Here is a 25312-nt window from a genome sequence, read left to right on the forward strand (position 1 = left end):
AGGCCGAATCGAATCAACACTTTTGGAAAGGGTTGCAAGAGGTGGTGGTGGGGTTCGAGGGCAGGCGATCTAGAAGTTTCGCTCCTCGGAGACCACCGCTCGGGTGCGCCGCCCTATGGAGGAAACACAAGACCCAGCTCGAAATGTCGCCGTGGCGGGCTGGCAGCCGATCTGGAGATTGATGGACGGTTGCGGATGGTTGTCACTGTCCATCGATGATTTGTCGTGCGGATGTCGTGGACGTGCACTCCACCTCGCCGAATACAACCCAAGAAAAAGAGACTTGCATTGATGAGATGAAAATATGATCATATTTTAGTGATACAACGGATAAGATCGTCGTCTAGATTGTGCGGAAACTTGGCTTCAAGTCCTTCTTTTCGCAGCCGATACGAGTATCGGAGTTTGTTCTTCGTTTAAAAGTTGGTGAGTTGGGTAAAAAGTGAATAGATCGCGTCTTACATCATATTTTTAGTTAATAGGACCTGTCAATCATTAAGGTTCAACTTATTAGGACGTGTTCTTTTAGAATGTCGTCAATTAAGGACCTTGAAAGGAACCCCACAAAGTCTCCTTCCTCCCACACCAACAAGTCAACCGAGGTGGTGTCTCTCTCACGCGCTTTCCTTTACTGGAGAATCCAACTTACTCCGAGAAAGCATGTTGCTGTGTCTCTCCTAATGGACGATCAAAATGAGACCCGCTGAACGACGCATGACCGCTCACGTGGGTCATCATCACGTGCCGATCCATCGCGACTTCGTGTTCAACGTCGATCGTCCAACAACAAACCCACTCTTCCTCGTGTACACGGCGGTTGCAACGAACCATCAAACTAGGGCACACCTAAAAGCGAAGCAGCAAGAGTTAGATGAACCCCGGCTCTATAAGAAGGGGGACAAAGCTCCCATTAATGGCAGTCAAATCCTCCCATTGGCAAGGCCTCTTGCTCAAGTGAGTATTCCATTCGCCGCCTCCCCCGGGCCTCACCAATGAAATACTCACCTGGGCAAGATGCATTCCGTGGAAGGAGGCATGGAGAGCAACTGTCTCAGTTCTCCGTCACTTGCAGACGAGTGTTCGTTTGATTCCCAAGGAACTTTCTTTGGATTCTTGTAACAGAGCAGCGAGCGCAGGAACGAGAGGTATGCAAATTCTACTCGGTCGAGTTCGCATTAATTCCATTTGTACGTCACTGCACTTAGTTACTATCCGCTTGACAGAAATTAGCACAGTGTAGCTCTCCGCCCTCTCTGTCATGGCGTTGCTTGATAGGGATTCCATTCGTATCGATCTATACTTTGCAATCATATTGATTCAGTTTATACATCATTCTAGTGCTGCAACTCAAGTGTTTGTTGTTATTCTTCTTAGAGAACTGTTTACTTGCACCGAGCATCTGACTGACGGCTGCACGTCTGATAGCCATCAACTCTCTGATTAGGGGTTGCTTGGTTGATGATATTTCTCGAGCAGAATGAATCCCCAGGTTTGCTATCTTCTTTCTATGCCTTGAGGTTTTAGATGTTGAGAAAGATGAGTCCTCCGATCGCCAAGACCAAGACGTAGTGTCCTTGTGAACATTACTTCATGCATTCTAGACCAATTTCTTATCATTATTAGTGATCGTTTTGTGTTCATTTATGTCAGTATCAATCGAAATTCTCTAGAATATTAATTGAAAAGAAATGACAGTATAGCGCCGTGTGCATTTATGTCAAAAAATTAAAATACAGATTCCTGTATTTATGCATAAAATACATATATATATATATTATCATTAATTAATCGCAACAGCTAATTAAAATTAACAGCTTTATATCGAATGAGTGAAAAATAAACATAAAATGACTCATACATAATTGACTAATGAAGAATTGGAAAACATTGTTATATTGATATAATTGATAATTACAGCGACATAATAAATAATTACATCACAAATTTGATGATTAAACACTCCCAACTTGGTAACTTGAAACCATAGAAAGGGAATCATACATTTATTATCATGTGGCGTCCCATTTTGATATCAATATTTCTCATTTTGTCCATCATAAAGTTCTTGCTTCCTCCGTAGGTGTCAGTGGGATCCTCTCCAATTACACAGGAAGGAAGTTGAACTCGTGAAGTCGATAGATGAAGGTCTCACTCCATTGAACGACCGAGATTGGAGGATTGCACATCCAACTTAAAATATCGATTGGAGAGGATCCCAATGTTACGTCTCGAGAAAGCCCATCCTACATACTAGTGGCGGATGGCCGAAGCCTAAACCGCCTAAAGATAGCAGTAAATAAAGGCACGAGAAAAGAAATAAGGAAAGAAAGAAAGGGTTTAATTAACCCAAATAAATAAAGAAATAGGAAGGGGAAGCGGCCATTTCACCGAACACTTGTTAGACCTTCCCTTCTCTTTCGCTCCTCTTCGCCATTTCTATCTCCTCAACCATTTATCCATCAGGTTTCTTTGCTCTCTCTCTCTCTCTCCTCTTCTCTTTCTTTTGTGTTCTGGTTCGGCCACGATTCTTCTCTTCCTCCTTCTCCATCCAATCTTGTAATGGTGACGGTTGCCCGCCTCTTTCGATCGTGCTTGTAGGGGGGCTAGGCCCCGCGGCTGCCCTCCCTCCTCCCCCTCCTCTGGTTGCCGCCCCTCCCGCGATTAAGAGATGGAGACCCCGTGGGACCGCCCTGCGCCGCGCGTGGCGGGAGAATGAGGGGCCGGCGCCGCGCCACCAACGGGAGCGGGGTGATGGATCTGGCCTTCGCGGAGACCCTGGCCGTCGCTCGCGCGTGCTTCATGCGGTCGGCCTACGGTCCCTCCTCCGTCTCGTTCGAGGCGTTCCCCGCAGTTCGCCGTCGCGGCCGGATAGTCCCGCGGCGGCTCTGATACCTTTCCCCTTCCCTCCCCTCCCTCGTTTCCTTCTTGATCTGTAGTGTTCGTCTCCAAGATTTAGTTGCTCTCTCTGTTCTTGTGGTTCTTGTTGTTGTTGTTGTGAATGGAACCGCTTTTCATAAACGGATTCCCCGGAAACTTGGGGATCGGTGGCAGCGGCGGCAGCACATTGGATACGGAGTGCGTCGAGATTGATCCCACCGGACGATATTTTCGTGTGAGTTCATCATCATTAGGTTGCATTTTTTATTGGCATGAGAATCGTTGTCAAGAACGACGTTTCTTGTCACCTGGAATTTCTGAGTTCATCATCATTAGTTGGGAGGACATGCTTTATTGGTTGGAGAATTGTTGTCGAGAAAGCACTGCTCATTGTAGTTGCATAAGAGTTCGTTTTGTCGATCCATCTAATTTGTCAATTTCGTGGCATTTTGTTTTTGCTAACTGTTCTTTTTATTGAATTTGAATCCACAGTCATGTTCTTGATTCTGTTTCAAGTGATTGCTATATTTAGTTTGATTTTATCCCATTTATAATTGCTTTTAGTACTGATATGAGAATTTTTATAGTTCGGGAACTCTAATTACAGTTTTGTTACTTTGGATGTGTCTCTCATTTGGTTTAATTGTTGCCTGGTGCTGCAGTACAAAGAGATTTTGGGCAGAGGAGCATTCAAGTCCGTGTAAGTATCAAAAGATTTGATCCTTCCTTTTCTTATGATAATCTTTTTATTTTGCTTCACCTGGAAAATTTAAAGCATTGTTGATGTGTATGAATCATCTAGATTTATGTTCCGTTGGTGCCGTGTAGTTATAAAGCATTCGATGAGGTTGATGGGATAGAAGTTGCATGGAATCAAGTTAGAATTAACGAGGTGCTGCAATCTGCTGACAACCTTGAACGGTTGTATTCTGAGGTTCACCTGCTGAAGTCCTTGAATCATGAAAACATCATCAAATTTTACACCTCATGGGTTGATGATCAAAACAAGACCATCAACATCATTACTGAGCTATTCACTTCTGGAAGTCTGAGGCAGTAGGTTTTTCTGGTCTACTGTCTGTCGCTTGGCTTGCTTGGTTAGAAATTAGAATACCCTTTTTAAGTGGATTTGGTCTTTGAACTTGTAGATACCGTAAAAAGCATAAACATGTGGACATGAAGGCAATAAAAAGCTGGGCAAGGCAAATCCTTCGAGGTCTAGAGTACCTCCATGGTCACAAACCTCCTATTCTTCATAGAGATCTGAAATGTGACAACATTTTTGTGAATGGCAACCATGGAGAAGTTAAAATTGGTGACCTTGGGTTGGCCGTTGTCATGCTACAGCCCACCGCTCGAAGCGTTATCGGTAAGAAAAGAGCTTCTCTGTTTTTTTTTTTCTTTTTGTTCTTACTAACAAAACTGCTTTCTTTACTTCTCGGTGCACAATGGCGTAGGAGATGATCTCTAATAATGAAAAATTCAATTCTCAAGTAGTTCTCATAAGTTAGTCCGAATGATGACTTATCCGTCCATCATAAAAACACAACGGGCAGTTATCCTGATTATCACTTATCCAAGACTCTTCTATTATTGGTGTTATAGTAAATAAGTTGTAATTATCTCCTATCTAATCTTGTCGTTGTCGCCCATGTTTCTTATATCGTCATGTACTGATCTCTTGATGTTACAGTTGGTAACTTGTCATATTGATTGCATTGGATGTTCACATTCTTTTGTTTGGTAACTGAATTTTGTTTAATGCTCTCCACTTGTAGGTACTCCTGAGTTTATGGCCCCAGAGCTCTATGAGGAGGAGTACAATGAATTAGTTGACATTTATTCTTTTGGTATGTGCATGTTGGAGATGATTACGCTTGAATATCCATACAGTGAATGCAAGAATCCAGCTCAGATTTACAAGAAAGTCATGTCGGTAAGTTGCTTACAATATGAGGCATATTTGTCCTACTAGTTGTGAAAGTGTCTTCTTTCCCCACTTTCTGTTTTACCAAGAACCATTTCTTTTGCAATACTGTAGGGGATAAAGCCTGCTGCTCTTGCTAAAGTAACGGATCCTCAAGTACGCCATCTTATTGAAAAATGCTTAGTTTCTGCTTCAGAGAGGTCGCCTGCCAAGGAGCTCTTGAAAGATCCATTTCTTCAAAATAATAGCATCAAGGAACCTCTTCCAGACCATGTTCAGCCTTCCAGCAGTATCTTTAATATGATGAATCTACCTTCAAGTCCTCTATCCATGGACATTGACTCTGATTACAAACCACTTCCAACTAGTACTGGCACCGAGAATAGTAATTTAACAGCGGTTACGCCTGCATTGGAATTCCAAAGAACTAATAGAAATAATGAATTTAGACTGAAAGGAGAGAAAAATGATGACAATTCTGTGTCGCTAGTTTTGCGTATAGCTGACACTTACGGTGGGTAAAGTTGCACGGTCTTGACATTAAGTTCATTGAAACTACTCTGTTGTCATTTATTCATCTCCTGCCCATCACTGATGCAGGTCGAGTGAGGAATATCCATTTCCTGTTCTACTTGGATTCGGATACGGCACTCGCAGTCGCTGCAGAAATGGTGGAGCAACTAGATCTATCTGATTACGATGTCGTCTTTATAGCTGATTTTATTGATTTCTTGATCATGAAACTCATACCTGGTTGGAGACCTGCTGCTGATCACTGTTCCAGCGAGAACTTGAGCCAAAGCAAGGAATACGGAGCTTACGACAATACTGAACTTTTATCCGAGTTATCTCCACAATCTAGTGTTTATTTCGAGGTAGGTTATGAGCATGCTGATTTATCTCAGTTGAACTTAGGAGCCACAGTACTGGAAACTGCAGAAAATGATGATGGCACATCATATAAGAAGATGGATGAGGCAATTTCACCTGTCAATTATGATTCTGTTTGGAGTGGGGTTAATGGGGCAGACAAGGTTTCTCAACGGTCGGCCACTTCAGTTATGTTTGTTGGGAGTTCCAAAAGCTTCAGTGGGTATAACACTGATGTTGATTCCAAAGGAGACAGGGGTGCTTGTGATGTTGTCGACGGACTCTCTCTGAAGGACTCTTCGACACCCTCCCTAACCGACAAAGATCATAATGAGTTGAGGGCGGAGCTTGGCATGATTGAATATCAATACCAGCGCTGGTTTTATGAGCTATCGACAATGCGAGAGGACGCATTGCAGAATGCCAGAAAGAGGTGGTCCACAAGGAAGAGTGGGGTTTAATTGTATCCTTCTCTTCCTTTTACATCTCAAAATGTTCTCTTTGATCATTTTGTCTCTTTCTTTTTTTTTTTCTTTTTTTTTTCGGTCATCATATGGATTTTTTTTATTGTTTGTCGGGTAACCTTGTGGAATGTTCATTTTATTTTAAGTTAAAATATAGTGTGTAAGTGTATCATCCTCCATGAATTTTTGATGAACGGATTGAGCATAAATGCTTGAGGTTTCAAATATGATTCTCCAGATCGTATTGAGCATAAACTGCTTTGAGAAGTTTGCTCTTTTGAATTTTAATGTCTCAGGATCTTCCAATTCTCCTGTATTTGTTGTTCAACCCCAAAACTAGCTTTAAATAAAAAGCAAAACGACAAGGTGTTGTGAGATGTAAATGGTTTCTTTCAGTCATGACGGTGTTGTGAGAGCGGTTGTTGCCATAGCCAGTGCTCCCTCGTAGGTTTGATTTACACCAATGAATCCACTGATATGGACAAAGAGGCAACCAGGGATGCCGGACCTCTCCGACAGCTCATCGTCCATCAAGCCCCTCCAGCACTGTGGAAGAGGCTGTCGGCTCTCGAACATTTCCGGAGAAATCGCGACGGCATGCACACGCCAGTTCTTGCTCCTCTCATCCTGCCATCCAAAGTTACAGCACCAACATGTTATTATGTCATTAAAAGATACAGAGAGAAAACCTGACAGTATGTTGACATGAGATAACTATGTCAATGAACAAAAAAAAAAAAAAACTGATTGTAGTACACCTGAAGTTTTGTCGATAGATAATAGCAAAGAGATGCATGATTTATCAAAATTTGTATGGCTTGTACCAATCCTCTTTAACTTGAATATCAAAATTTTACATACATCAAATGCTAAAAAGAGAGGTGTTTAAATGCATCATCAAATAGAACTCAAGCCATACTAGAGTGAGTAGAGATCAAGCATTACATTGTAATACTTTTTTTTTTTTGGCCAAGAAATGGAATCCTCAGGCATGTCCGTCTAATAGAGATTTAAGGGAGTTCAACGAAAGTCGTCTCCTAAAAGGCTGTAACATTACATACAAAAATATCAAGCTAGAATCCTAGGCTGTGCATTAAAAACAAAAAACAAAAAACAAATTCATTCAGCTCCATGCAATGCATCTATTCATGGCACACCACAACGTCTTGATATCTCTAAGTATATTACATCTCCCTCCCACAGGGATAGCATGAGTACCAAGATCATACCTGATAAATAACATACTTGATGTGAGGATTTATTTTCAGTTCCTTTTCAAGCTCAAATAGATGATGTTTCCACTGCAACAATAGATTTAAAACACGTTATATAGAAACTCAATCAGGAGAATGAACCTATGTATTCAGGATTTATCAAACAACAGTTCATTAAGAAAAGGTACATACAAATAACTAAACAGCATGATGGTTAACTGATGACAAGTTCATGATGATAATGTTGCAAATTAATTGACCATAAAAAACAAATTCTTAGCGAACAAGTAAATGCAATGACTTCCAAACTGGCCAAAAATAAAAAAAGAGAACCAAAACTGACAGAACATGTAAATCAGATACAAATGCAACTAGCGCTGCTACCACTAAGACAAAAAAAAAAGGGGAAAAAGATGAACAAACTTACAGGGCAAAATCTATCCAAAACAATAATTTCCCTGCTGGGATCTACATTTCCTCTCGAGGTTAGACATTTATTAATAATGGATCTTGCAGGTAACCAGGATCTAGCATGAAACCTCACACACTGTCCACAGAAGAACAAGATTAGAATAACATTATATATTCTATATGGTGAGAAAGATTATTACAGAATTTAAGAAATCCATAACTAGCATGTAAAACAGGGCTTGGATAGGGGGGAAAGGTGCACATGAAAAGGAGAAGACCTCCAAAAATTCACCACCAGCAAGAATCATTGCCTGCTGAAAAGCTGCATTCTCCTCCTCAGATGAGTGATCAGAATCTACCCACTCAAGATTCAGACTACCAACTCTTGAAGAAAGATGTGTGTTATTTACATATTTTGGAGGCTGGTCAGTGTCATATTGATTGATCCCATTATCAATGGCGTCGATTGCCTGTTAAACAAAGGCAATAAGAATTATAAACTACTTTTTCATGAGTGAATACAAGCAAATATGAGAAAAGGATCACAAGACACAAGTAAACTTCAAAGATACCCGCCAAATAGGAAACATAAATTCCTCTAAATCAAAGCTCGTTAACACTTGCATTCTAGCAATGAATATCTATATGAATCACATGTATTCATCAAATTTTGAATACTTTCCAGTATATGGTCAGCATCACCAAAGGCATATCATTACTTCATGTCAGTGATTGCAAAAGGCGCTCAGGCGCTCGCCTAGGCGCTCGGGCGAGGCGAGGCGAGGCCCGAGCGCCTCGCTAATGTCCCAGGCGGCGCGCTTCAAACAGGCGCCGCCTGGGCGCTCGCCCGAGCCCAGGCGCTGGGCGCTTCGGGCGAGCGCCTGGGTAAACCAACGCGACCGAACCAGAATTTTAGGTCTGGTTCGGTCCTGGTTCGGTTGTTAGTTGGTTCAATCGAACCAACTAAACCGATATAACCCCAACCCTAATCCTAACCCTAACCCAACACTAACCTGCTGCCGTTGCCGCTCTCGATCCCGATCCCGATCCCGATCGCGTCGCTCGCTGTCGCTGCTCGCGCCTCCCGCGAGCCTTCCCGCTGCTCACGCCTCCCGCGAGCCCTCTCGCTGCTCGCGCCTCCTGCGAGCCCTCCCGCTGCTCGCGCCTCCCGCGAGCCCTCTCGCTGCTCGCGTCTCCTGCGAGCCCTCCCACGAGCTTTCCCGCTGCTCGCGCCTCCCTCGAGCCCTCCTGCTGCTCATGCCTCCCGCGAGCCCTCCCGCTGCTCGCGCCTCCCGCGAGCCCTCTCGCCTCCTGCGAGCCCTCCCGCGAGCCTTCCCGCTGCTCGCGCCTTCCGCTCCCTTTCCCTTTCCCGCTGCTGCCGCTGTCGCCGCTGCTTCCTCGTTTCTCCATCAGGCTCAGTATACTCTTAATATTAAGTTTATTTGAATTTTGAAATGATTAATTTTCTGTTAATAGATTAATAATATATTATTTTGATTTTAATGTTGTTAATTTTTATTTATTTGAAATTATTGTTATAATTATATTATATATTTTTTATAATTTAGATAATTTTAAATAATTATATTATATATTTTTATAATTATATTATATATTTTTATAATTTAGCGCCTCGGGCGTTTGTGGACCTTGGCGTCTTTTGGTGCCTAGCGCTTTTTAAATCACTGCTTCATGTGCCTCTAGAAATTAATTGTCACTCTCTGATCAATATGGATGAACTTATAAATGATGATTGATGGATTGGATGTAGACCCATATCTAAGTTCAGTCAAGTTACTCTTTCTATAGCATTCTCATATGTCGGGACATTAGTGGCACAAGTAATAATTGAATAAAAAATATACCATATTTCCCAAATTTATGTATCAAGATTTATTTCCCATTAAGTAGAAAATAAAACCTAATATCCTTTATAAAATAATGAGGATCTCATGTTTTAAATAATTGTATTGGCTCCAAAATCATGTAACAATGTTGCCTACACAAAGGATTTTCATGTGTACTCAAACTCTTATCTTGTTAGAAGTAACGACAAGTGCTTTAAAAAATGCAAATTTCAACCCTTAAAAGTCGCTCACAACCTAACCTATGGAGGTAGGGCCTACCTTAAAAGAATCAGAACAACGATCAAATGAACAATTCAGTCAAAAGGAGGTATTTAATCTAATGTGTCCAGAAATAACATTCACAACAAAAAAAGAAAGTATTACATTTGCAAACTAATTAAAGTATATACATTAATCAAATATATCCTCATAAAAGAGAAAAACCACATGCAGACATATACCCATATCAAATATAAGAGAGCAAGAGCACAACAGGCATGTTGCAGGCAAAAAATCATGCACACAAAATGTACACATGAAGGTCTTCCTTTTCATTCATGTAGGTAAATAGGTAGCACCTATAATTGGCTCAAAGAGGAACCGACCACCTATTTCTTCATAGCAAACCAAGGTGTACCATAGTTAATGTGTAAAAGAGGCCAGTCAGAAAAATGTGTAAATTTTGTTGTACCTCAATGAAGTTTTTATACACAGCAAGATATACACATTGCACGTTTTCGTGTTCAACATCAAGCTGAAGCTCCTTTGCAATTATTTCCTTGCCATAATGCTGCAAAAAAGGTTCAATACATTCATAATTGTATTATAAAATAATTATTGGCTCCCCAGATGCAGGGTTAAGGTTGTGTATATTCCCTATACCCAACGTGGGTGGGAAACCTATGCACCATAATCATTTTTATTAGCAAACTATTGACATGATAAAATATAATATGGTGTCCCATTTTCATCGTAACTATAAATCAAAAGCCTGTAACTCCAAACTGGGTTCTGAAATGTAACAAATCCAAACGAGCAAAACAAACAAAATAAACTTTGCTATATCAGTTCTTGAATTTCTCTTTTGTACATCAGTATTAGAGTAAATTTGGAGCTCAGTGGCATTCATATTTCATACATGGTAATTAAAAAAATATCAATCTGGTTAAAAGTTCAAATTTTGAAGCCTAAAAACAGTCAAGTCACAGTCTGCAACAAATACTAGCAAGTTTCTTTTGCATTCATATTTTTATGTTCGTTAAAAAATCCCATGATCCTATCGGTCCTGAGTCACAGCCTCATACTTTGTCCAACTATATATTAATTATAAACAACAATGAGCACTTATGGACAACTTGATGTTTCCAGGTAGAGGTTTCTTACTGAATGTTGTGCCAATGACAGCCGACAAAAATTCATATTGATGTGAGTGTATCTGGCAATATTATACAGTAAATGTATTTGCAACTAGCAAGATGTTTTCTTATGTGTTCTTTCCTATCCAGTTCTTATTTCTCATACATAAATAACCAGTTACTGTTTGCAAATAGGTTCTTCCTTCAGTAAACTAGCATCATGAATCTGAGCTGAGCACTAAAAAATAAGGGATACTACTCTAATTACTTATTAACTATAAACTGTCTATATAAAAAAATGAACTAATAATTAATAGCACCAGTAATTGTGTTATCAGACCATGTATCATCTTTTCAAGATTTTTGCCACACTGGTGTACACATATCATGTCCGTAGTCATGCAAAGAGAGATACTACTAAGAAAGTACTCATTATTAAATTCTTCTTCCTTTTCAGGATCTGACATAATCAGTTTTTCCCCATCTATGTCAGCTAATCATCTATCATTTGCACAAACTCAGTACAGAAGAAAGTCATGGTACAATGGCGATTAGAAGTCCAACTATAAAGGAACCCACATCATAAAGAGTTGTATTTTAAGTATTTTTCTTCAAAAACTTAAATGAATACCCAAATATAAATGGTAGAAGATTCTTAAGTATTGCCTAAAAATATTGAGTTCCTTGAGTTACTTTTTTTCATTGGTGTACACAGACAAATTAGTACAAATAAAGTATATTACCTTATAGACAAGTCCAGCACTACTGAGCTTGGTGCTGAAAGCATGACCGAAAACCTCACTAAATCCTTTTTGGTGATGATCATATCGTTCTTGAGTAGGATCATAAACACCACCAGCATCGAGCACTGCATCTAAATTTTCAAGTTGCTGCACATTGTTATTCCGAAAATGATCAAAACATACGAACGAAATTGGCAATTTCTGCATTGTTATTTGGAAAACAATCAAAACACATTTATCAAAATTGACAAATAAAACTTTCAAGCCTATGAAGTTCATGATAAAAAGTTTGTGGAAAATACATGGTACGGATACGTTAATATTATTTGGTATAGATAAAGATGAATGCATACATATATGAGCATTTGTATTAGCATGAGTTTCAGTAACTTTCCTAAAGCTAGTAAAGTCATATGTTTCCATGTGACTCGATTCCAAACCCTGAATCATCAACCCAAGGCATGAACAGAGCCTAGCCTTATCTGAGACAAGGCCATGGTTCAGGTCAGGACAGTTTTGTACAATCCTTGATCGTCTCAGTCAAGCAGAATTCAGAGCAAAGGAGTCCGTTCCAGCATGGCAACCAGTTTAGCATAGCAATCTCTTAGTCACAGGAGGATTCATATTTGGCTTCGGAAAGCAAAAGAGAGCATATTGCTCAATCCTGGTTGGAATAAAAGTAGAGAGATCATTATGACTTGCCTGGTCAAGTTAGAAAAGGAGAGGACCGATCAAACCTTCTCACCAGATCCCAAAAAGTTACATATTAGAATTTTTATTATTATATGACTTTGGAATAGATTTTCATTCTTACCTCTGGTACCTATTTTGGTGGATCAAAAGATACCTAATTTAGCTCTAATTAGTGTCATATAGCCCCATTATAGGTAAAGAGTTATGCAAGTGATATTATTATCATAGTTTAGATTTCAAAGTTCTAGATGTTTCTTTTAGTGGAATTTAGTCAGGTAAGGAGACTAATTTGATGGCTCACTGTTGCTTATTGGATGATGAGATTAACTTCTCTTTCACAACATTAAAGCATAAGTATGACTGACCCACAGGGATTTCCAAACAAAGTCTTTCTATAAAAATGTGGAAAGAGGACTTCTTTAAACAAGTTTCATCATAAGTAGTTTCTCCGAATGTACTGCTTAAGAATCATTTGAGAAAAAGAAACATTTTAACAAAGAAGGCGCACATGCAGGTGCTTAAAAATTGCATTAAAGATCAAATATATTTAGCATGTGTAAACGAAAATTAAGTGCAAACATTTCCAATAATTCATAAGTTCTCAAAAAACACGTGATCGCACACTCCCTAGAAAGATAATGGCCAAAGAAGAGCCAGACATTAAAATTTCACATGAAACTAGAATGCAGGTTAACACAGAGTTAAAAATCTGGATCTTCGAGTACAACTATCAATTTCCAAGAACATTACCAAATTTAACATTTCAATTTAATGTACAAAGAAGGATCAAGACACAAACTGTCAGACATTTGTCCTCCAAGAAACTATGAATCATGGTTAAATAGCTCAAGAATCACCCTTTACTTTTCCAGTACACATAACAATCTCCATCAAACACTTGATATAAACACACTCCATATAAAGATAATGACCAAATAAGAGCCAGATGTTGAAATTTCATACCACACCAGAATGCAACTTAACACAGAGCAAAGAAAAAAAAGGGGATCCTCGGGCACAAGTATCAATTTACAATAACATTACTAAATTTAGCATTCCGTTTCGATGTACAAAGAAGTATCAAGATACAAACAGCACACGTTTGCCCTCCAAGAAACTACGAATCATGGTGAAATAGACAACAAGTCAATCAAGAATCAGTGTTTTTTTTTACTTTGATCCACGATGACTCATCAGTACACGTATTAATCTCGATAGAACCCTACCTACAAGACAAACTAGCCTGTCTTCTTGTCTTACTTCCTTTTTACCCGCTTCCATTTCACAAGAAATACATTTTCTTGACAGAAAACGTAAGGATGATGGCAACGCAATCATTTTCGACCTTTTCTTGGGACTAGTTCTCAGAATTTATGGGCGAGGAGCTATTCGGGGGCATCAGTTCTTCCTAAAGCTAATAAGTAGATGAAAAGGAAAGGAAAACAAGAAGAGCGCACCTGAGGGTCTCTCGTTCGGACGATCTCGGCGCCAGAGAACTTGCTGGTGAGGCGGATCATGAAGCAGCCGAGTGCCTCGTCGCAGTGGAAGCTGCCGTTGTGGGTGCCGACCCTCTTGGATCCCGGGCCGGGCGAAGCGGTGGAGAAGGCCGGAGGCGCCCTGGGATTCCTCGGAGCAGCTACGGGAGAGGCGCAATAGGTTCGGCACCACGACACCACCGGCTGCCGCCGCCACCACCACCCCCGGATCGTCGACATAGCGCAGCCGCTTCTCGTCTGGGGACGGGATTTGAACCGTTCAAGACACACAGTGTTCAGCCCAAGCGTCGGAACGGGCTAAAAGGACCGGTCTGCGTTTTGTGGGTTCTTTTTGGGGTTTCATAATCAGACCGGTGATCTGGCTGAACCGGCCACCGAAAGAGACGGCCAAACGGCACGCAAAGTTACACAGACAGATAGACGGTTTACCTGATCGATGATTAGTTATCTTGATGACCCCATATGTGGGTCCTACGTTTTGGTCATTGGCAAATCTGGGTGTAAATAAATTTTGAAATAGACGCATCTTTGAGCGTTCTTTTAGATTCGCGAACAAAGGTAACAGACCGAATCACGGGGTCATGCTCTCATCTAACACACAAACGGAGCCACTCTTCAACTGCTCGAGTATACTGACAGGTAGAACGAAGTGTCGTACGTTACCTCACGCTTCTGCCTTCCTACGATTCGAGGTAGCCCGTCTTCCGCAGCACGGCATTCCTCACCCGCCGGAGATCCCTCACTCTGATTGTCCTTCCGACTCATTCGAATACCGTGCACGTCGTCGCGCGCGACCTCGCCACCATCACGTGCGGTGGCACCATCTCCTCTTCTTCCGCGTCCCCTGATTCTGCCTCTTCCTCCGAACCATCCGAGACCTCGGCTTTCCACCCTCTCCTCCACCGCGGCCACGCCGGGATGTTCACCGGCGCCGACTGGTTGCGACCCACCCTGCTAGCCCCTGAAGTGTAGCCTGCGTTCCCCGCCGCCACGGGCCACGTGGCTGTCGCAGCAACCGGCCGCACGGCTCTCGCCGCCGAGCGTCGCTGATGCACCAAGGGAAGCAGGTCCTCCGCGAGGGCCGCGGTGAGGCCGGGCCTTTCCGGCGCGAACGGGAGGCTGAGGAGGTCGGAAGGAGAGGAGGGGAGCGGGAGACGAGAGCTTTGGGCGGGAGTGGGAGAGGGGAGGCGGTTGACGAGACCATGGTCGTCGCTGGCGATGGCGGAAGGGGGGGCGGAGAAGATGTCGTCGGAGGCGGAGGACCAGAGGACGTCACTCTCGTTGAGCTCGAGGTGGTGAGCTGGGAAGGGGACCGGACCGTAGTCGGGCTGGCTGAGAAGGCGTTGGCGGCGGAGGGAGGAGGTGACGGGCTCGCGCAGCGCGGAGGGCTGCTGCGCATCAGCGAAGGGGTCGTCGTCGTCGTCGTCGTTTCCCATGGCGATCGTGTAGGCCTCCCTCTCTGCGGCGACTCTTATAACGAGGTATATGGCATGGCGTTTGTCACGTTATGTCGGTCCGGAGGAGCGGCGGAAGCGCGACACTCATAGGAATCTGGTGGGGATTGGTTTCTCCCGTGAGGGGGGACGAGATTGGCTCTTCATCTCCATTTCACCAAACAGCGTCTTCGTGGGGTAGACGCGGTGGGGCCTCCCGAAAAATGACAAGCCCTCCGGACCTCAGAAGTCACCATTCCTTGTTTGGCGTCGGGAGCGAGACACAATGGGCAGTGGATGGGGGATGGCTTCGTTGTTTATTCCCAAAAAAGGTTCAGCTTGCCCTACCAACCCACCCCAGTGGCCGTTACAAGGTTAAACCTAGTACCCAACTCGTAACACAACGCTAGCGTTTGATGTTACGACTCAAGGCACGACCTAAAATCCCGCAACACATGTAACAAATAATATCTACTCATGTTTAAGTAAATAAAACGATAATTGATTTATTAATCATTGTCGATTGAATGGCGGAGTTCGACTGAGAATTATTCAATTCCTGATCGTTTCAGTTGGGTCAGTTAGTCGTATCCGATTCTGTCAAGTATGCGTTTCTCGTCGAAAACCACAGACAATCCATCAGATATATGGTCTAAATCATCAAAATCAATTCATTGAATCATTGATAGCACAATATGATGATCCCACTTGAGTGACTCCAATGTGGGGATTTAGCTGTTTTTGCCGAAGATGGCACATTGTGTCTGCTTGGTTGAAGCAACTGTTAATGCCTCTCCTAAGCAAATACACAGTCGAGTTCAATTACAACAGTGCAAATGACCAAACTATGAAGATGGTACTAAAGAAGAGAAAGGAGTGTCATTGGATCTTGTCATGAAGGGTCACCACCAAGTCATGGGCATCATCCAAAAGCTTCCACACATCCAGCTGCCCTGCCATGCTGTTGCACTCTCTCATGATTTCATCCATGCTGCTATACCTCTGAATGATTAACTTCCTCCTCTGCAGCACCGAGGCGGCGATGGCATAGAGCAACAGGTCATCAGTGGGCGGAGCACGTAGCCGAATCCTCCCCCATGCAGACTTCCCAATGCCTGCTCGAATTGCCGCCTGATCTGCCCACATCACCTCCCACAGGCAGAGAGACTGCTCGAAGGTGAGCTCTCTTCGGAAGACAACTACCACCATTCTGTACACGAAGAAGCAGTCTTCAGCCTGAAGCTTCTCCAAGTGCCGGTAAAGGTGGCGATCCTTGGACTTGATGATCTTGGAGACGATGTTCAATTGTCTCTGGATGCCTGCCTCATCAAGCCTGAAATTATGCCTGGCTTTCTTCATAAACCCTACGAAGCACCAAAAAGCCTCGTGATCCTCCTCCATGACAGCGAGTATCGGAGATAGAAGGTCGCTCATTCCTTGGCAGTATCCGACTTCAGGATCATACAGTGCATACGCCTCGAGTACGGCAACCAGCCGTGCAGCATGGAAGATTCTGCACGGCTCCAAGTGGTCATAGTCCTTCAAACCAACAGCGACAGCAAACTTGATAGCCTCATCCATGGAGACCGCAGCTCGAGCTGGAGAGTAGACTATCCACTCGCCATTAGCTCGGATCGCGTCTAACCGCATGATACGTTGCCATGTTGTGAAATCCTCAGCAGTTTGATCAGAATTAGTAATATTCCCCAAGACTGAAGCAATCTTGGTAAGTTTAGGATCAGTTTCAATAACTCCTTCTGCGGTGGAAGACATCATAATGCATTCAGGAGGTTCTTCATCAGTTGATTCACTGTCAGATGATTCTGTTACATCTGCAGATGCGTCCACATTAGTGATTGGGCTCTTGTCATCTTCTTCCAGTAGAACCAAGTTGGAGGAAGATGCTTCCTCATGCACTGTTTCCTCCAAAGTTCCATTGAGTGGGCTTTCTTGCTCAATGGAGAGGGATTCTCTGGAACTTAGAATCTCTTCGGTGCAAAGGGAATAACATCCCTGTACAAAACTAGGACTGTCCGTATAACTCATTTCAAAAATTTCATTCCACTCATTGTCACCATCATTGTGGGGATTTAGCAATTGCCAACACTGTCGTCTTAAATTCTCATATTCTTTCCTGTAACAGAAGTGCAAAAAAGCAATATGTGAGCCAATTCTAAAGCTGGCACGTAAAGTGCTTTTTTTTCTTTGATATCATAGATCACCTTACATTCATATGCAAGTCAAACTTTGACTCAATAAAGACAAGATGAACACTTGGAAAAAAGAATTCTCCACCAAACTCATAAACATTATCTTGCAATGTACTAAAATCAACGAAATAGAGAGCAAAAGAGCAAACAGTCCCAAGTACCTCTTTTGTGAATGAATGGCGTTTCTTTCAGCCTTTGAGCTCTTCAAGTCATAGCTGCACAACAAAATAATGAGGTCAAAATCAATGTAAGCATTCTATCAGATCCACAATAAGAAAGATGACACTAATCTAGCCCTTAAGTGGGTATATCAACTAATGATTTATAAATGCCTCAATATCACACATTACATTAAGAAATCAAAATTATCACGACTTCCCTTTGGTGCACTTAGTTTTGCCTTTATACCATAACACCACCAACTCATGCAGCTTTTATATATAAATCCATTAGCATTCACAAATACACCAGAAAATTTTATCACAGGCTTGTGTCATGACTGAGCTCGATGGAACTACTGATTAATAACTTGGAAACCCTAAAATCACATGGCTCAAAACGTTTTAAGTTTAAGTTAGTGATAGTAACTTATATAATGATAAATATAGTCTTGTAACATGGATTTTATGGAGATTGTTCTATGTAAATCATATATCAAATCTCAGCATCAACTTGGCTAAAACCATACGATAGCCTACATTTTTGTCAATTACAAACTTGGTTATATTGATGTTGCACGCACTTTGAAAATCTACAATATGCCATAGAACAATTCAAGTGACTACTTAGTTGAATCAGATTAATCCAAGCAAATGGATAGTGTAAAATCAGCAACATGACAAGATGTGCTAATAAATTGAGAGACAACTTGTACTAAAAGTTCAGTAGTTGTGGCCATGCACGTCCAGAGCTATGTCAAATTCTGTGCTAAGATATAAAATCAAGATATGGACCACATTACTTGGTTACCTCTGACAAGTTTACAAGAAGACGATTATGTAGCAATGTTCATATATGAAATAACTAACTTAGTGTAAATAATGAGCAAATTAGGGAGTAATATGATTTCTCCTCTGTCATACAACAAACAGTTTCAGAAGCAATATGTAGAAACATTTTGAAAAAGATGGTTTAGAGTCTCACACTCCAAGAAGGAAAGGCCAGACTTCAGCCCTGATGCTTGGGTCAATTCCCTAAACCGTATGTAAAACAGTCACTTTGCTGGAACAATGTCAAAACAAACAAATAAAATGTGATCAGAAAAAGAGAAAAGATAGTGCTTACTGCTCTGCGGACTTTCTTTAGAAATTTCTCCCCTCCATCACGGAGCTTTCCATCTAATGTAAAAAAATTGTTCCATTGATGCCTAGTAAGTGCATGTTTCCTTTTCCTTCGAGACCATGGTGATCTAAGGCTGCCTCTGGAATCAGGTACCATTAAAGAATGAAGAAGTTTAACAAAGTTGCGTTATAAGATGGTCAAGATACTACCACTCACAAATGAAGGTGATTTGGTGGGTTTTAAAAAACAGCCAAATATAGGATTTAGATGTAAAAGCCATGAATTAAACATGACTGTAAGCCATGGTCAACACCTTCGCTTCCCATAGCAGACATTCATCAATCACTTAAAGAAATTTAGCAGTAGGATCTAGAACTAGCCAGCTACACTTTTGGGTTCCTTCTTTTAAGTAAATTTGGTTTGCTTACAAATCAAAGATCAGGTCAGAAAAGGTTCACAAAATGCCATATAATTTGTCCAAATAAATCAGCCTTCTTAATTTCAAAAAGTGCTCTATATCTGAACCTACAGTGGAAAAAAAAGGGCATCAGTGCTGTTGATAAACTGCAATTAAAAGGTGAATGCAGAAAGAAAACTATTATGATGTTTAAATAGTTTGATGCACCAGGACCCACCAAATCTGAATGTAGAAGGAAAATCATGATGTTCTTGAAATAGACATCTTCTCTCTCACTAGAGCCTACGCATGGCTGATGCTCACTTGGAAAGGCATGTGCCCCATATGAAACAGAAAGCAGACCATAAACCTCTTTCCCATCCCAATGTAACACAATAATTGCAATTGATTGCAATAAGATAATTTCTTGGCTGTTATCATAGTATTGAGTGGAAGAAATCCATCATGGATGCTTGTGTTGTTGCCTTTTTCTTGTATCTGCGTGTGTGGAGGTGCGTGTTTGTGAGATACAAAGAGATGTGCGGTATCATGTATCATGAGAGCTAAAATCAAATCCTGGTAAGTACATTACCTAAAAGGACAAAGTCATGAAACTAGAGAATTTCATGCCAATACTTCTTTCATATAGACAAAAGAACAGCCAATCTAAGAACTTTCAAAGATATATCTACAAAATTCAAGAAGAAACAAGAATCAAGTTCAATTGAAAGAAAACCTGCTGGTACATGACACTAACGAAAATTAAGAATTGTCACATTGCATAATGGCCCACACCAGCCAATGGAAGATCATGTCATACCATCGGCATGGTACGGGCTACCACTGTACTAACACATGTATAAAAAAGAAAGGAATGCTGTTATTGTGTTATAGCAATTTGATAATATACTGTTTGAGATGATCTTATTCCGAAAGAGGAACATTTCAACATATCTTTAAAATGATTTAATCACAAAGAGGGAAAATTGCAAGGTCGGATATCAGATAGCGACAGAGGCTTATAACCAAGGAGATTTCAGAGAAGAACCGATATAGATAGTGAAAGAAGTTTCATCTGCCTCAGAGTTGAGTTCCTTGTCATAAAGTTTATTCTAGTTATGACTAGCACTCACTTGAGGAGGATTTAACAAGCCTTCTCATGATACGAGAAAGGGATGCTGTCCTTCTTTCAAATCCCTCGGTAAGTGGTACTAGAAATTGCATAAACTTTGTATTCCAACAGATGAGGCCAAAATTACTTTCCTAAACTCTGCTGGAAAAGGAATGAGGCGTCAATCAGTGTGTACAACATACTGTAATCATTAATCAGTGATCAAAAACTGAAAAAGGAAAAGAAAACAAAACAGTAAATGTCATGAACAGGAACAAAACTAATTTGAAGTTTAAGTAATCAGACTCTTCGAGCTAATTATAAAGAAACAATACAACTTAAATGAAATTAACTGGCAAAAGGACATTTTGGCTCCTATTCCTCTTTTGCTTCTCTTGGTTTTACTGAAAATTGAAGGCAATTAGGCACAAAACAAGAAACCAGCAGGGAAACCGAAGCGTCCTCACCGATCCGGAGCGGGTGAGGAGGCCACGATGACCAGCGATCTCAAATGGATCCACGACGACGAACTCGGTGAGGACGAAGAAGTATGGGATCGTCGGAGGGCGCTCATCTACAAGATCTCTCTCTCTCTCTCTCTCTCTCTCTCTCTCTTCTGGGAAGGGAACGGAAAGGGGGCGGCGCCTAAGGCTGTCTACCTACCGAGAGACGCCGAAAGTGGCGGCCAAGGCGAGTCCGGCCATGGCCGTCACGCCGACCGCTAGGACCTCATGCCACCACCCGCCACCGTCGGCAGCCCAGATCCATACTCTCCCGCCGTACCCCGCCCAGCCCCAAACCCACATCGATCGCTCGCCTCCGCCCCTCTCCCTCTCCGGTGACCCTCCGCCGCCTCTTTCAACCACCAGTCCCAACTGCTCTACTCTCGATACACACATATATCTAATATCGTACATATTATATATATATATAATGTATACTTTCAATAATTATAATTATATATCATAATATATGAAAGAACAGTAGAAAGAGAGAGGAAATAATTAGTGATGATGGCGTGGGTGAAGTATAGAAACGATGGGTTTTAATTATATATATTTTTTATGTTAAAGGAGAGAGAGAGAGAGAGAAACATGTGTTGATGTCATGTGAAGTGCATATAATCTTGAAAGGGGATGTCTCTCTCTCTCTCTCTCTCTCTCTCTATTTATGAGATTTGCTCCTTCAACCATGTAATAATTAGGAGGTGAAGAAAAGTCAAATCAATCCAAGAAAAATAATTAATGCAACTCATTCACACACAAAATAATTTTCTCTCAAGTCACATAATAATAGCATGAGCATAATATAAGATTAGGATAAGATTCTGATGGATCAAATCATGCAGACTAATATTTGTTTGATGAACAAGTAAAAGATGGTGATGATGATTCAATTCGAGTGGGCCATCTTTCGATGAAACCAATGTGGGTACCACCACACTTATTCAAGTCACGTGTCATCATTAAAGTACTTGACCCCAAATTAGGATAAATAACTCTCTCTTTTTTTCCTTCTCTATTTATGAAACATGATATTGAATTGCTTTCAATAGGATGACAAGCAATGTCTGCAGATGGACGGTTGACCCAATCAAATGCCAAGGACTTAGTCACACCCGGCCGATTCAATTTGTTGACTTATAGTCCTCTATCGATCCATCTATTCAATAGTATTTTAATTCTTATAGTTTCATTTTAAGAATGAACATATTACCTAAAAAAAATCTTTTTTTTTCGCTTACCGCCTCGATTTTCAATAATATCAATTATGTCATAAACATGATTTTTTAATTAAAAAAATTGAGAGACATTTGGTAGGAAATTGAGGTGTTCTGTGAGTTTAAAAAAAGAAAAGAAAATGTTTTTTTTATGAATAATTCACCCTTTAAGATTTGAACCTAACAAATGTCACATTTATGAAGTAATGGAGGAGTCAATATATTGATGTGAGTTTATATTGATAGTCAACTAACCAATATTGGCTAGTAAATTATTTTCATACAAATAAATGTCTTTCTGTTCTTGATGACAGTATTTTGATACTTTCATCAAAATATTATAATTGAGGTAAATTAACTTAAACACCTCAATAATAATCATCTCATATATAAAGTATATGATTTCAAATTACTATCTTTATTCCTTTAGGAACAATAACAATAACAATAAAATAACAAGAATTTTATAGCAATTACAGTACTTTTATAACAATCAAATCAGATCGATTCACCCTATAGATTGATCTACCAAAAAACATGAGTTACTGTTTTCTATTGTTGAATTATTTTTAAAAATATAACAAAAAGAGGCCACCAATTGAAAAACATGAAAAAAAAGTAAAAAATAGAAGTTTTTATTGAGAATTCACCTCTCTCTCTCTCTCTCTCTCTCTCTCTCTCTCTCTCTCTCTCTCTATCTATCTCTCTCTCTCTCTCTCTCTCTCTCTATATATATATATATATGAAAGAGGACATAAAAGAAGAGGGCAAGGAAGCACATAAGAGGACGCAATGGTGCTAATGCAGGTGGATGGAAAAAGAGGACAAGGGAGTTTGTGTGATAGGGCAGCAGGACAAGGGAAAAAGAGGAAAGCGAAGACAAGTCTCTCACAGCACCACTCGTTCTCTGTACCATTCCATGCTCCTATTCACAAAAAGTTGTGGCGACGAGACTTCCTCGTGAAAGAAACCCAAAATAAAGTTCGTCTTCCCCAAGCTCACAAGGCATCTATCACTCTCCCTATCCCACCAACTAGTGGGAAGAGACAAAATGCTTTACAGTCGGTCACCTAGAGTTGGTCCTCAAAACCCCTGCTGTTCATTCATGTACTTAGTACTAAAGATAAGCACACAAGAAGGTGGTCATTCGAAGAACAAAGGACACCATTAAGGCTCTTCTACTTCTCATCTTCTGTACTTAAACCATTCGACTTTATAACTCTCTTTTTTATGGCGTTTTTCTCCAAGCTTTACTGGTTTGTGCAATGGTGTTCTTCTGTCTTTGAGAAGTAGAGTGATATATATAATAGAGAGAGAGAGAGAGAGAGAGAGAGCATTAATTTGAAGTGATAACAGTGCAAAGCAAGCAACTAGAAAACAATCTAGCCAATGTCATCGAATCTGTAATCAAAATCCATCGTCAAGTAAACTTATATATATGTATACATATAGGATTAAAGAGATGAAGAGGAGAGATGGGAGTTTGGTAAACGAAATAAAGATGATCTTTAATTATAAAGCATTACATCATTATAATTTTCTACATATATAGTGACTGGGTGACACATTCTAGAGATCAAAGGTCATATATCTATTTAAAGGTTCATACACCTTTTCATACACCTTTCTCTTTATATAAAGAGAAAGAGAGACTAATGAAGGATGAGAGGTTAGTGTTGATTTATGTTTCTCAAATATGAATGACGTCTGACATGTAATATCCAAATATGAGTAGAACTTGACAAGATTACAGTAAAATGATAGGATGTGCAGCAACAGATTGTACCATAAAAACATGTCTTCATGATATATTGATCAATGGAACAACTTTGATTCTTAGACAAGTAGTTGCATCATGTTCCAAGGCATTCATTTGTACTAAATAATGACGAACAATTAACTCACTTCTTGGTTTTTCATCTACACTAGCAAGATGCTCATCATGAAACTAAGGAGAACTACTCTTACTGCTTCCTCTTCAAGATTAATCTAAAAGCTTCTGAAGAACAAGAGCAATATGAGCTCTCCACATGACTGTATGTCTAAAGAATGATTTCATAGACAATTTAAGCAATATAAGCCACTTCAAATTAATCTAAATAAATAGTTTTCGGCAAGGGAAAGAAACGCTTTCATATGTCTCATGTTGAGTTCATAAGAAAACGAGATGAAGTCAAGAACATGTGGTATTCTTTGAATTCACATAATAAAGATCTTGGGATTAAAAGAAAGACAATCTTCCAGCAGGTGATCATAGGCTAATGAGTGCAAACTTTTTAGACTGCTGTCAGATGAGGGGGAGGGGATAAAAAAGAAGTAAAAGGAAACAAAAAGGAAGCAATGGGAAGAGAGCTGGTCAACCCACATCATTACACCAATCTGCTGCACCACCTGTTGGTTCCATTAATTGACCTGCTGTTAACATTTGGTGAGGAGGTGTAGTAAATCCTCGTGTGTTTGTGTGTGTGATAGAGAGAGAGAGAGAAAGAGGGAGAAGTAAATCACAACCTGACCAAGAAGCAAAGAGGGAATCAAAACCAGATCTGAGATAGGAATACACATTACCACTGAGTTGGTGGAGATGGAAGCTGCGATTGGGGGGAATGAAGCCTGGTCCGAGGTCTCTTCCACAGTTGTCCCGAACCAGACAACATTCCCCTCAAAGGAAAAGCTTCCTGTTTAGACATGGCTTCACTCAGCCTGAGAGAAAAGAAGGAGAAGGGGAAGGTCTGAACAATAGGTGATGGGGAAGAGGATCAAAAATATATAGAGCTAAGGGTTTGGGATAAGACCACGCGACCTCATGAAAGCCTCTTTCCCTCCCCCCTCCCCCCCCCCGGCCTCTTTTTCTCTCTCCTTTTTGGGTGATCGACATCCCTTGCTTGGTCCATGGCTCGGTGCAGGCTTCCACCCACAGTTTAGTTGGATGTGGACGTCTGCAGCTGATGAGAATGGAGAGACCAAACCCAGAGAGAGGGCAGCTGCGCGTCCTGGAAAAGGAACAAGTGCTTGCCCACTCAAACCCTCCGGCATCTTCTTCTGTTCCTGTTATTATCATGCGGTAGTTGTGGCCGTCATCCTATTGATGAGTGACATTGCATATGGCATATGAGATCACAACGATGCCATCAGCAAGGCTTTAGGTACAGTGAGCAGAAAAGGGAGCGAAAGGACCCCAAATATATCCTCGTTTTCAGGAAGAGCAGAGACTTTGATCTTAGATTTATCGTACGTGGTTGTGCAAAGCTAATCAACTTGCTTAT

At 40.9% G+C, this 25312-nt stretch overlaps 4 protein-coding genes across 5 annotated transcripts; 1 reads left to right on the forward strand and 3 right to left on the reverse strand.

Moving 5' to 3' along the window:
- The first annotated feature begins 1020 nt into the window (after window positions 1-1020).
- On the forward strand, window positions 1021-6393 carry LOC135631886 (probable serine/threonine-protein kinase WNK4). Of its 2 annotated transcripts, XM_065139953.1 has the most exons (8): window positions 1021-1145; window positions 1375-1489; window positions 3540-3577; window positions 3706-3933; window positions 4026-4246; window positions 4656-4813; window positions 4919-5318; window positions 5405-6310. In XM_065139953.1, the coding sequence occupies exons 2-8, from the start codon at window positions 1478-1480 to the stop codon at window positions 6133-6135; spliced, it is 1788 nt and encodes a 595-aa protein (XP_064996025.1). In that variant the 5' UTR covers window positions 1021-1145; window positions 1375-1477; the 3' UTR covers window positions 6136-6310. The 2 variants fall into 2 exon arrangements, with proteins under 2 accessions (XP_064996025.1, XP_064996024.1); XM_065139952.1 differs by lacking the exons at window positions 1021-1145; window positions 1375-1489 and adding an exon at window positions 2371-3112 and having other exon boundaries at window positions 5405-6393.
- LOC103975765 (MYG1 protein C694.04c) lies at window positions 6383-14186 on the reverse strand. The gene is made up of 7 exons (XM_009390843.3): window positions 13859-14186; window positions 11709-11855; window positions 10302-10400; window positions 8042-8233; window positions 7780-7899; window positions 7368-7439; window positions 6383-6765 (listed from the first exon to the last, which is right to left on the reverse strand). Exons 1-7 carry the CDS (start codon window positions 14114-14116, stop codon window positions 6535-6537), a joined length of 1119 nt encoding a protein of 372 aa, XP_009389118.2. The 5' UTR covers window positions 14117-14186; the 3' UTR covers window positions 6383-6534.
- A 339-nt stretch (window positions 14187-14525) lies between these two features.
- LOC135631373 (uncharacterized) lies at window positions 14526-15674 on the reverse strand. Its single transcript, XM_065138989.1, has one exon. It carries the CDS (start codon window positions 15331-15333, stop codon window positions 14659-14661), a length of 675 nt encoding a protein of 224 aa, XP_064995061.1. The 5' UTR covers window positions 15334-15674; the 3' UTR covers window positions 14526-14658.
- Window positions 15675-15983: 309 nt separating this feature from the next.
- LOC135631839 (rab GTPase-activating protein 22-like) lies at window positions 15984-21198 on the reverse strand. The gene is made up of 5 exons (XM_065139814.1): window positions 20797-21198; window positions 18825-18960; window positions 18684-18733; window positions 17702-17755; window positions 15984-17464 (listed from the first exon to the last, which is right to left on the reverse strand). The coding sequence occupies exons 1-5, from the start codon at window positions 20901-20903 to the stop codon at window positions 16210-16212; spliced, it is 1602 nt and encodes a 533-aa protein (XP_064995886.1). The 5' UTR covers window positions 20904-21198; the 3' UTR covers window positions 15984-16209.
- Window positions 21199-25312: the final 4114 nt, after the last annotated feature.

The sequence above is a fragment of the Musa acuminata genome, chromosome BXJ3-2, assembly GCF_036884655.1.
Source record: "Musa acuminata AAA Group cultivar baxijiao chromosome BXJ3-2, Cavendish_Baxijiao_AAA, whole genome shotgun sequence".
Taxonomy (NCBI): Eukaryota; Viridiplantae; Streptophyta; class Magnoliopsida; order Zingiberales; family Musaceae; genus Musa; species Musa acuminata.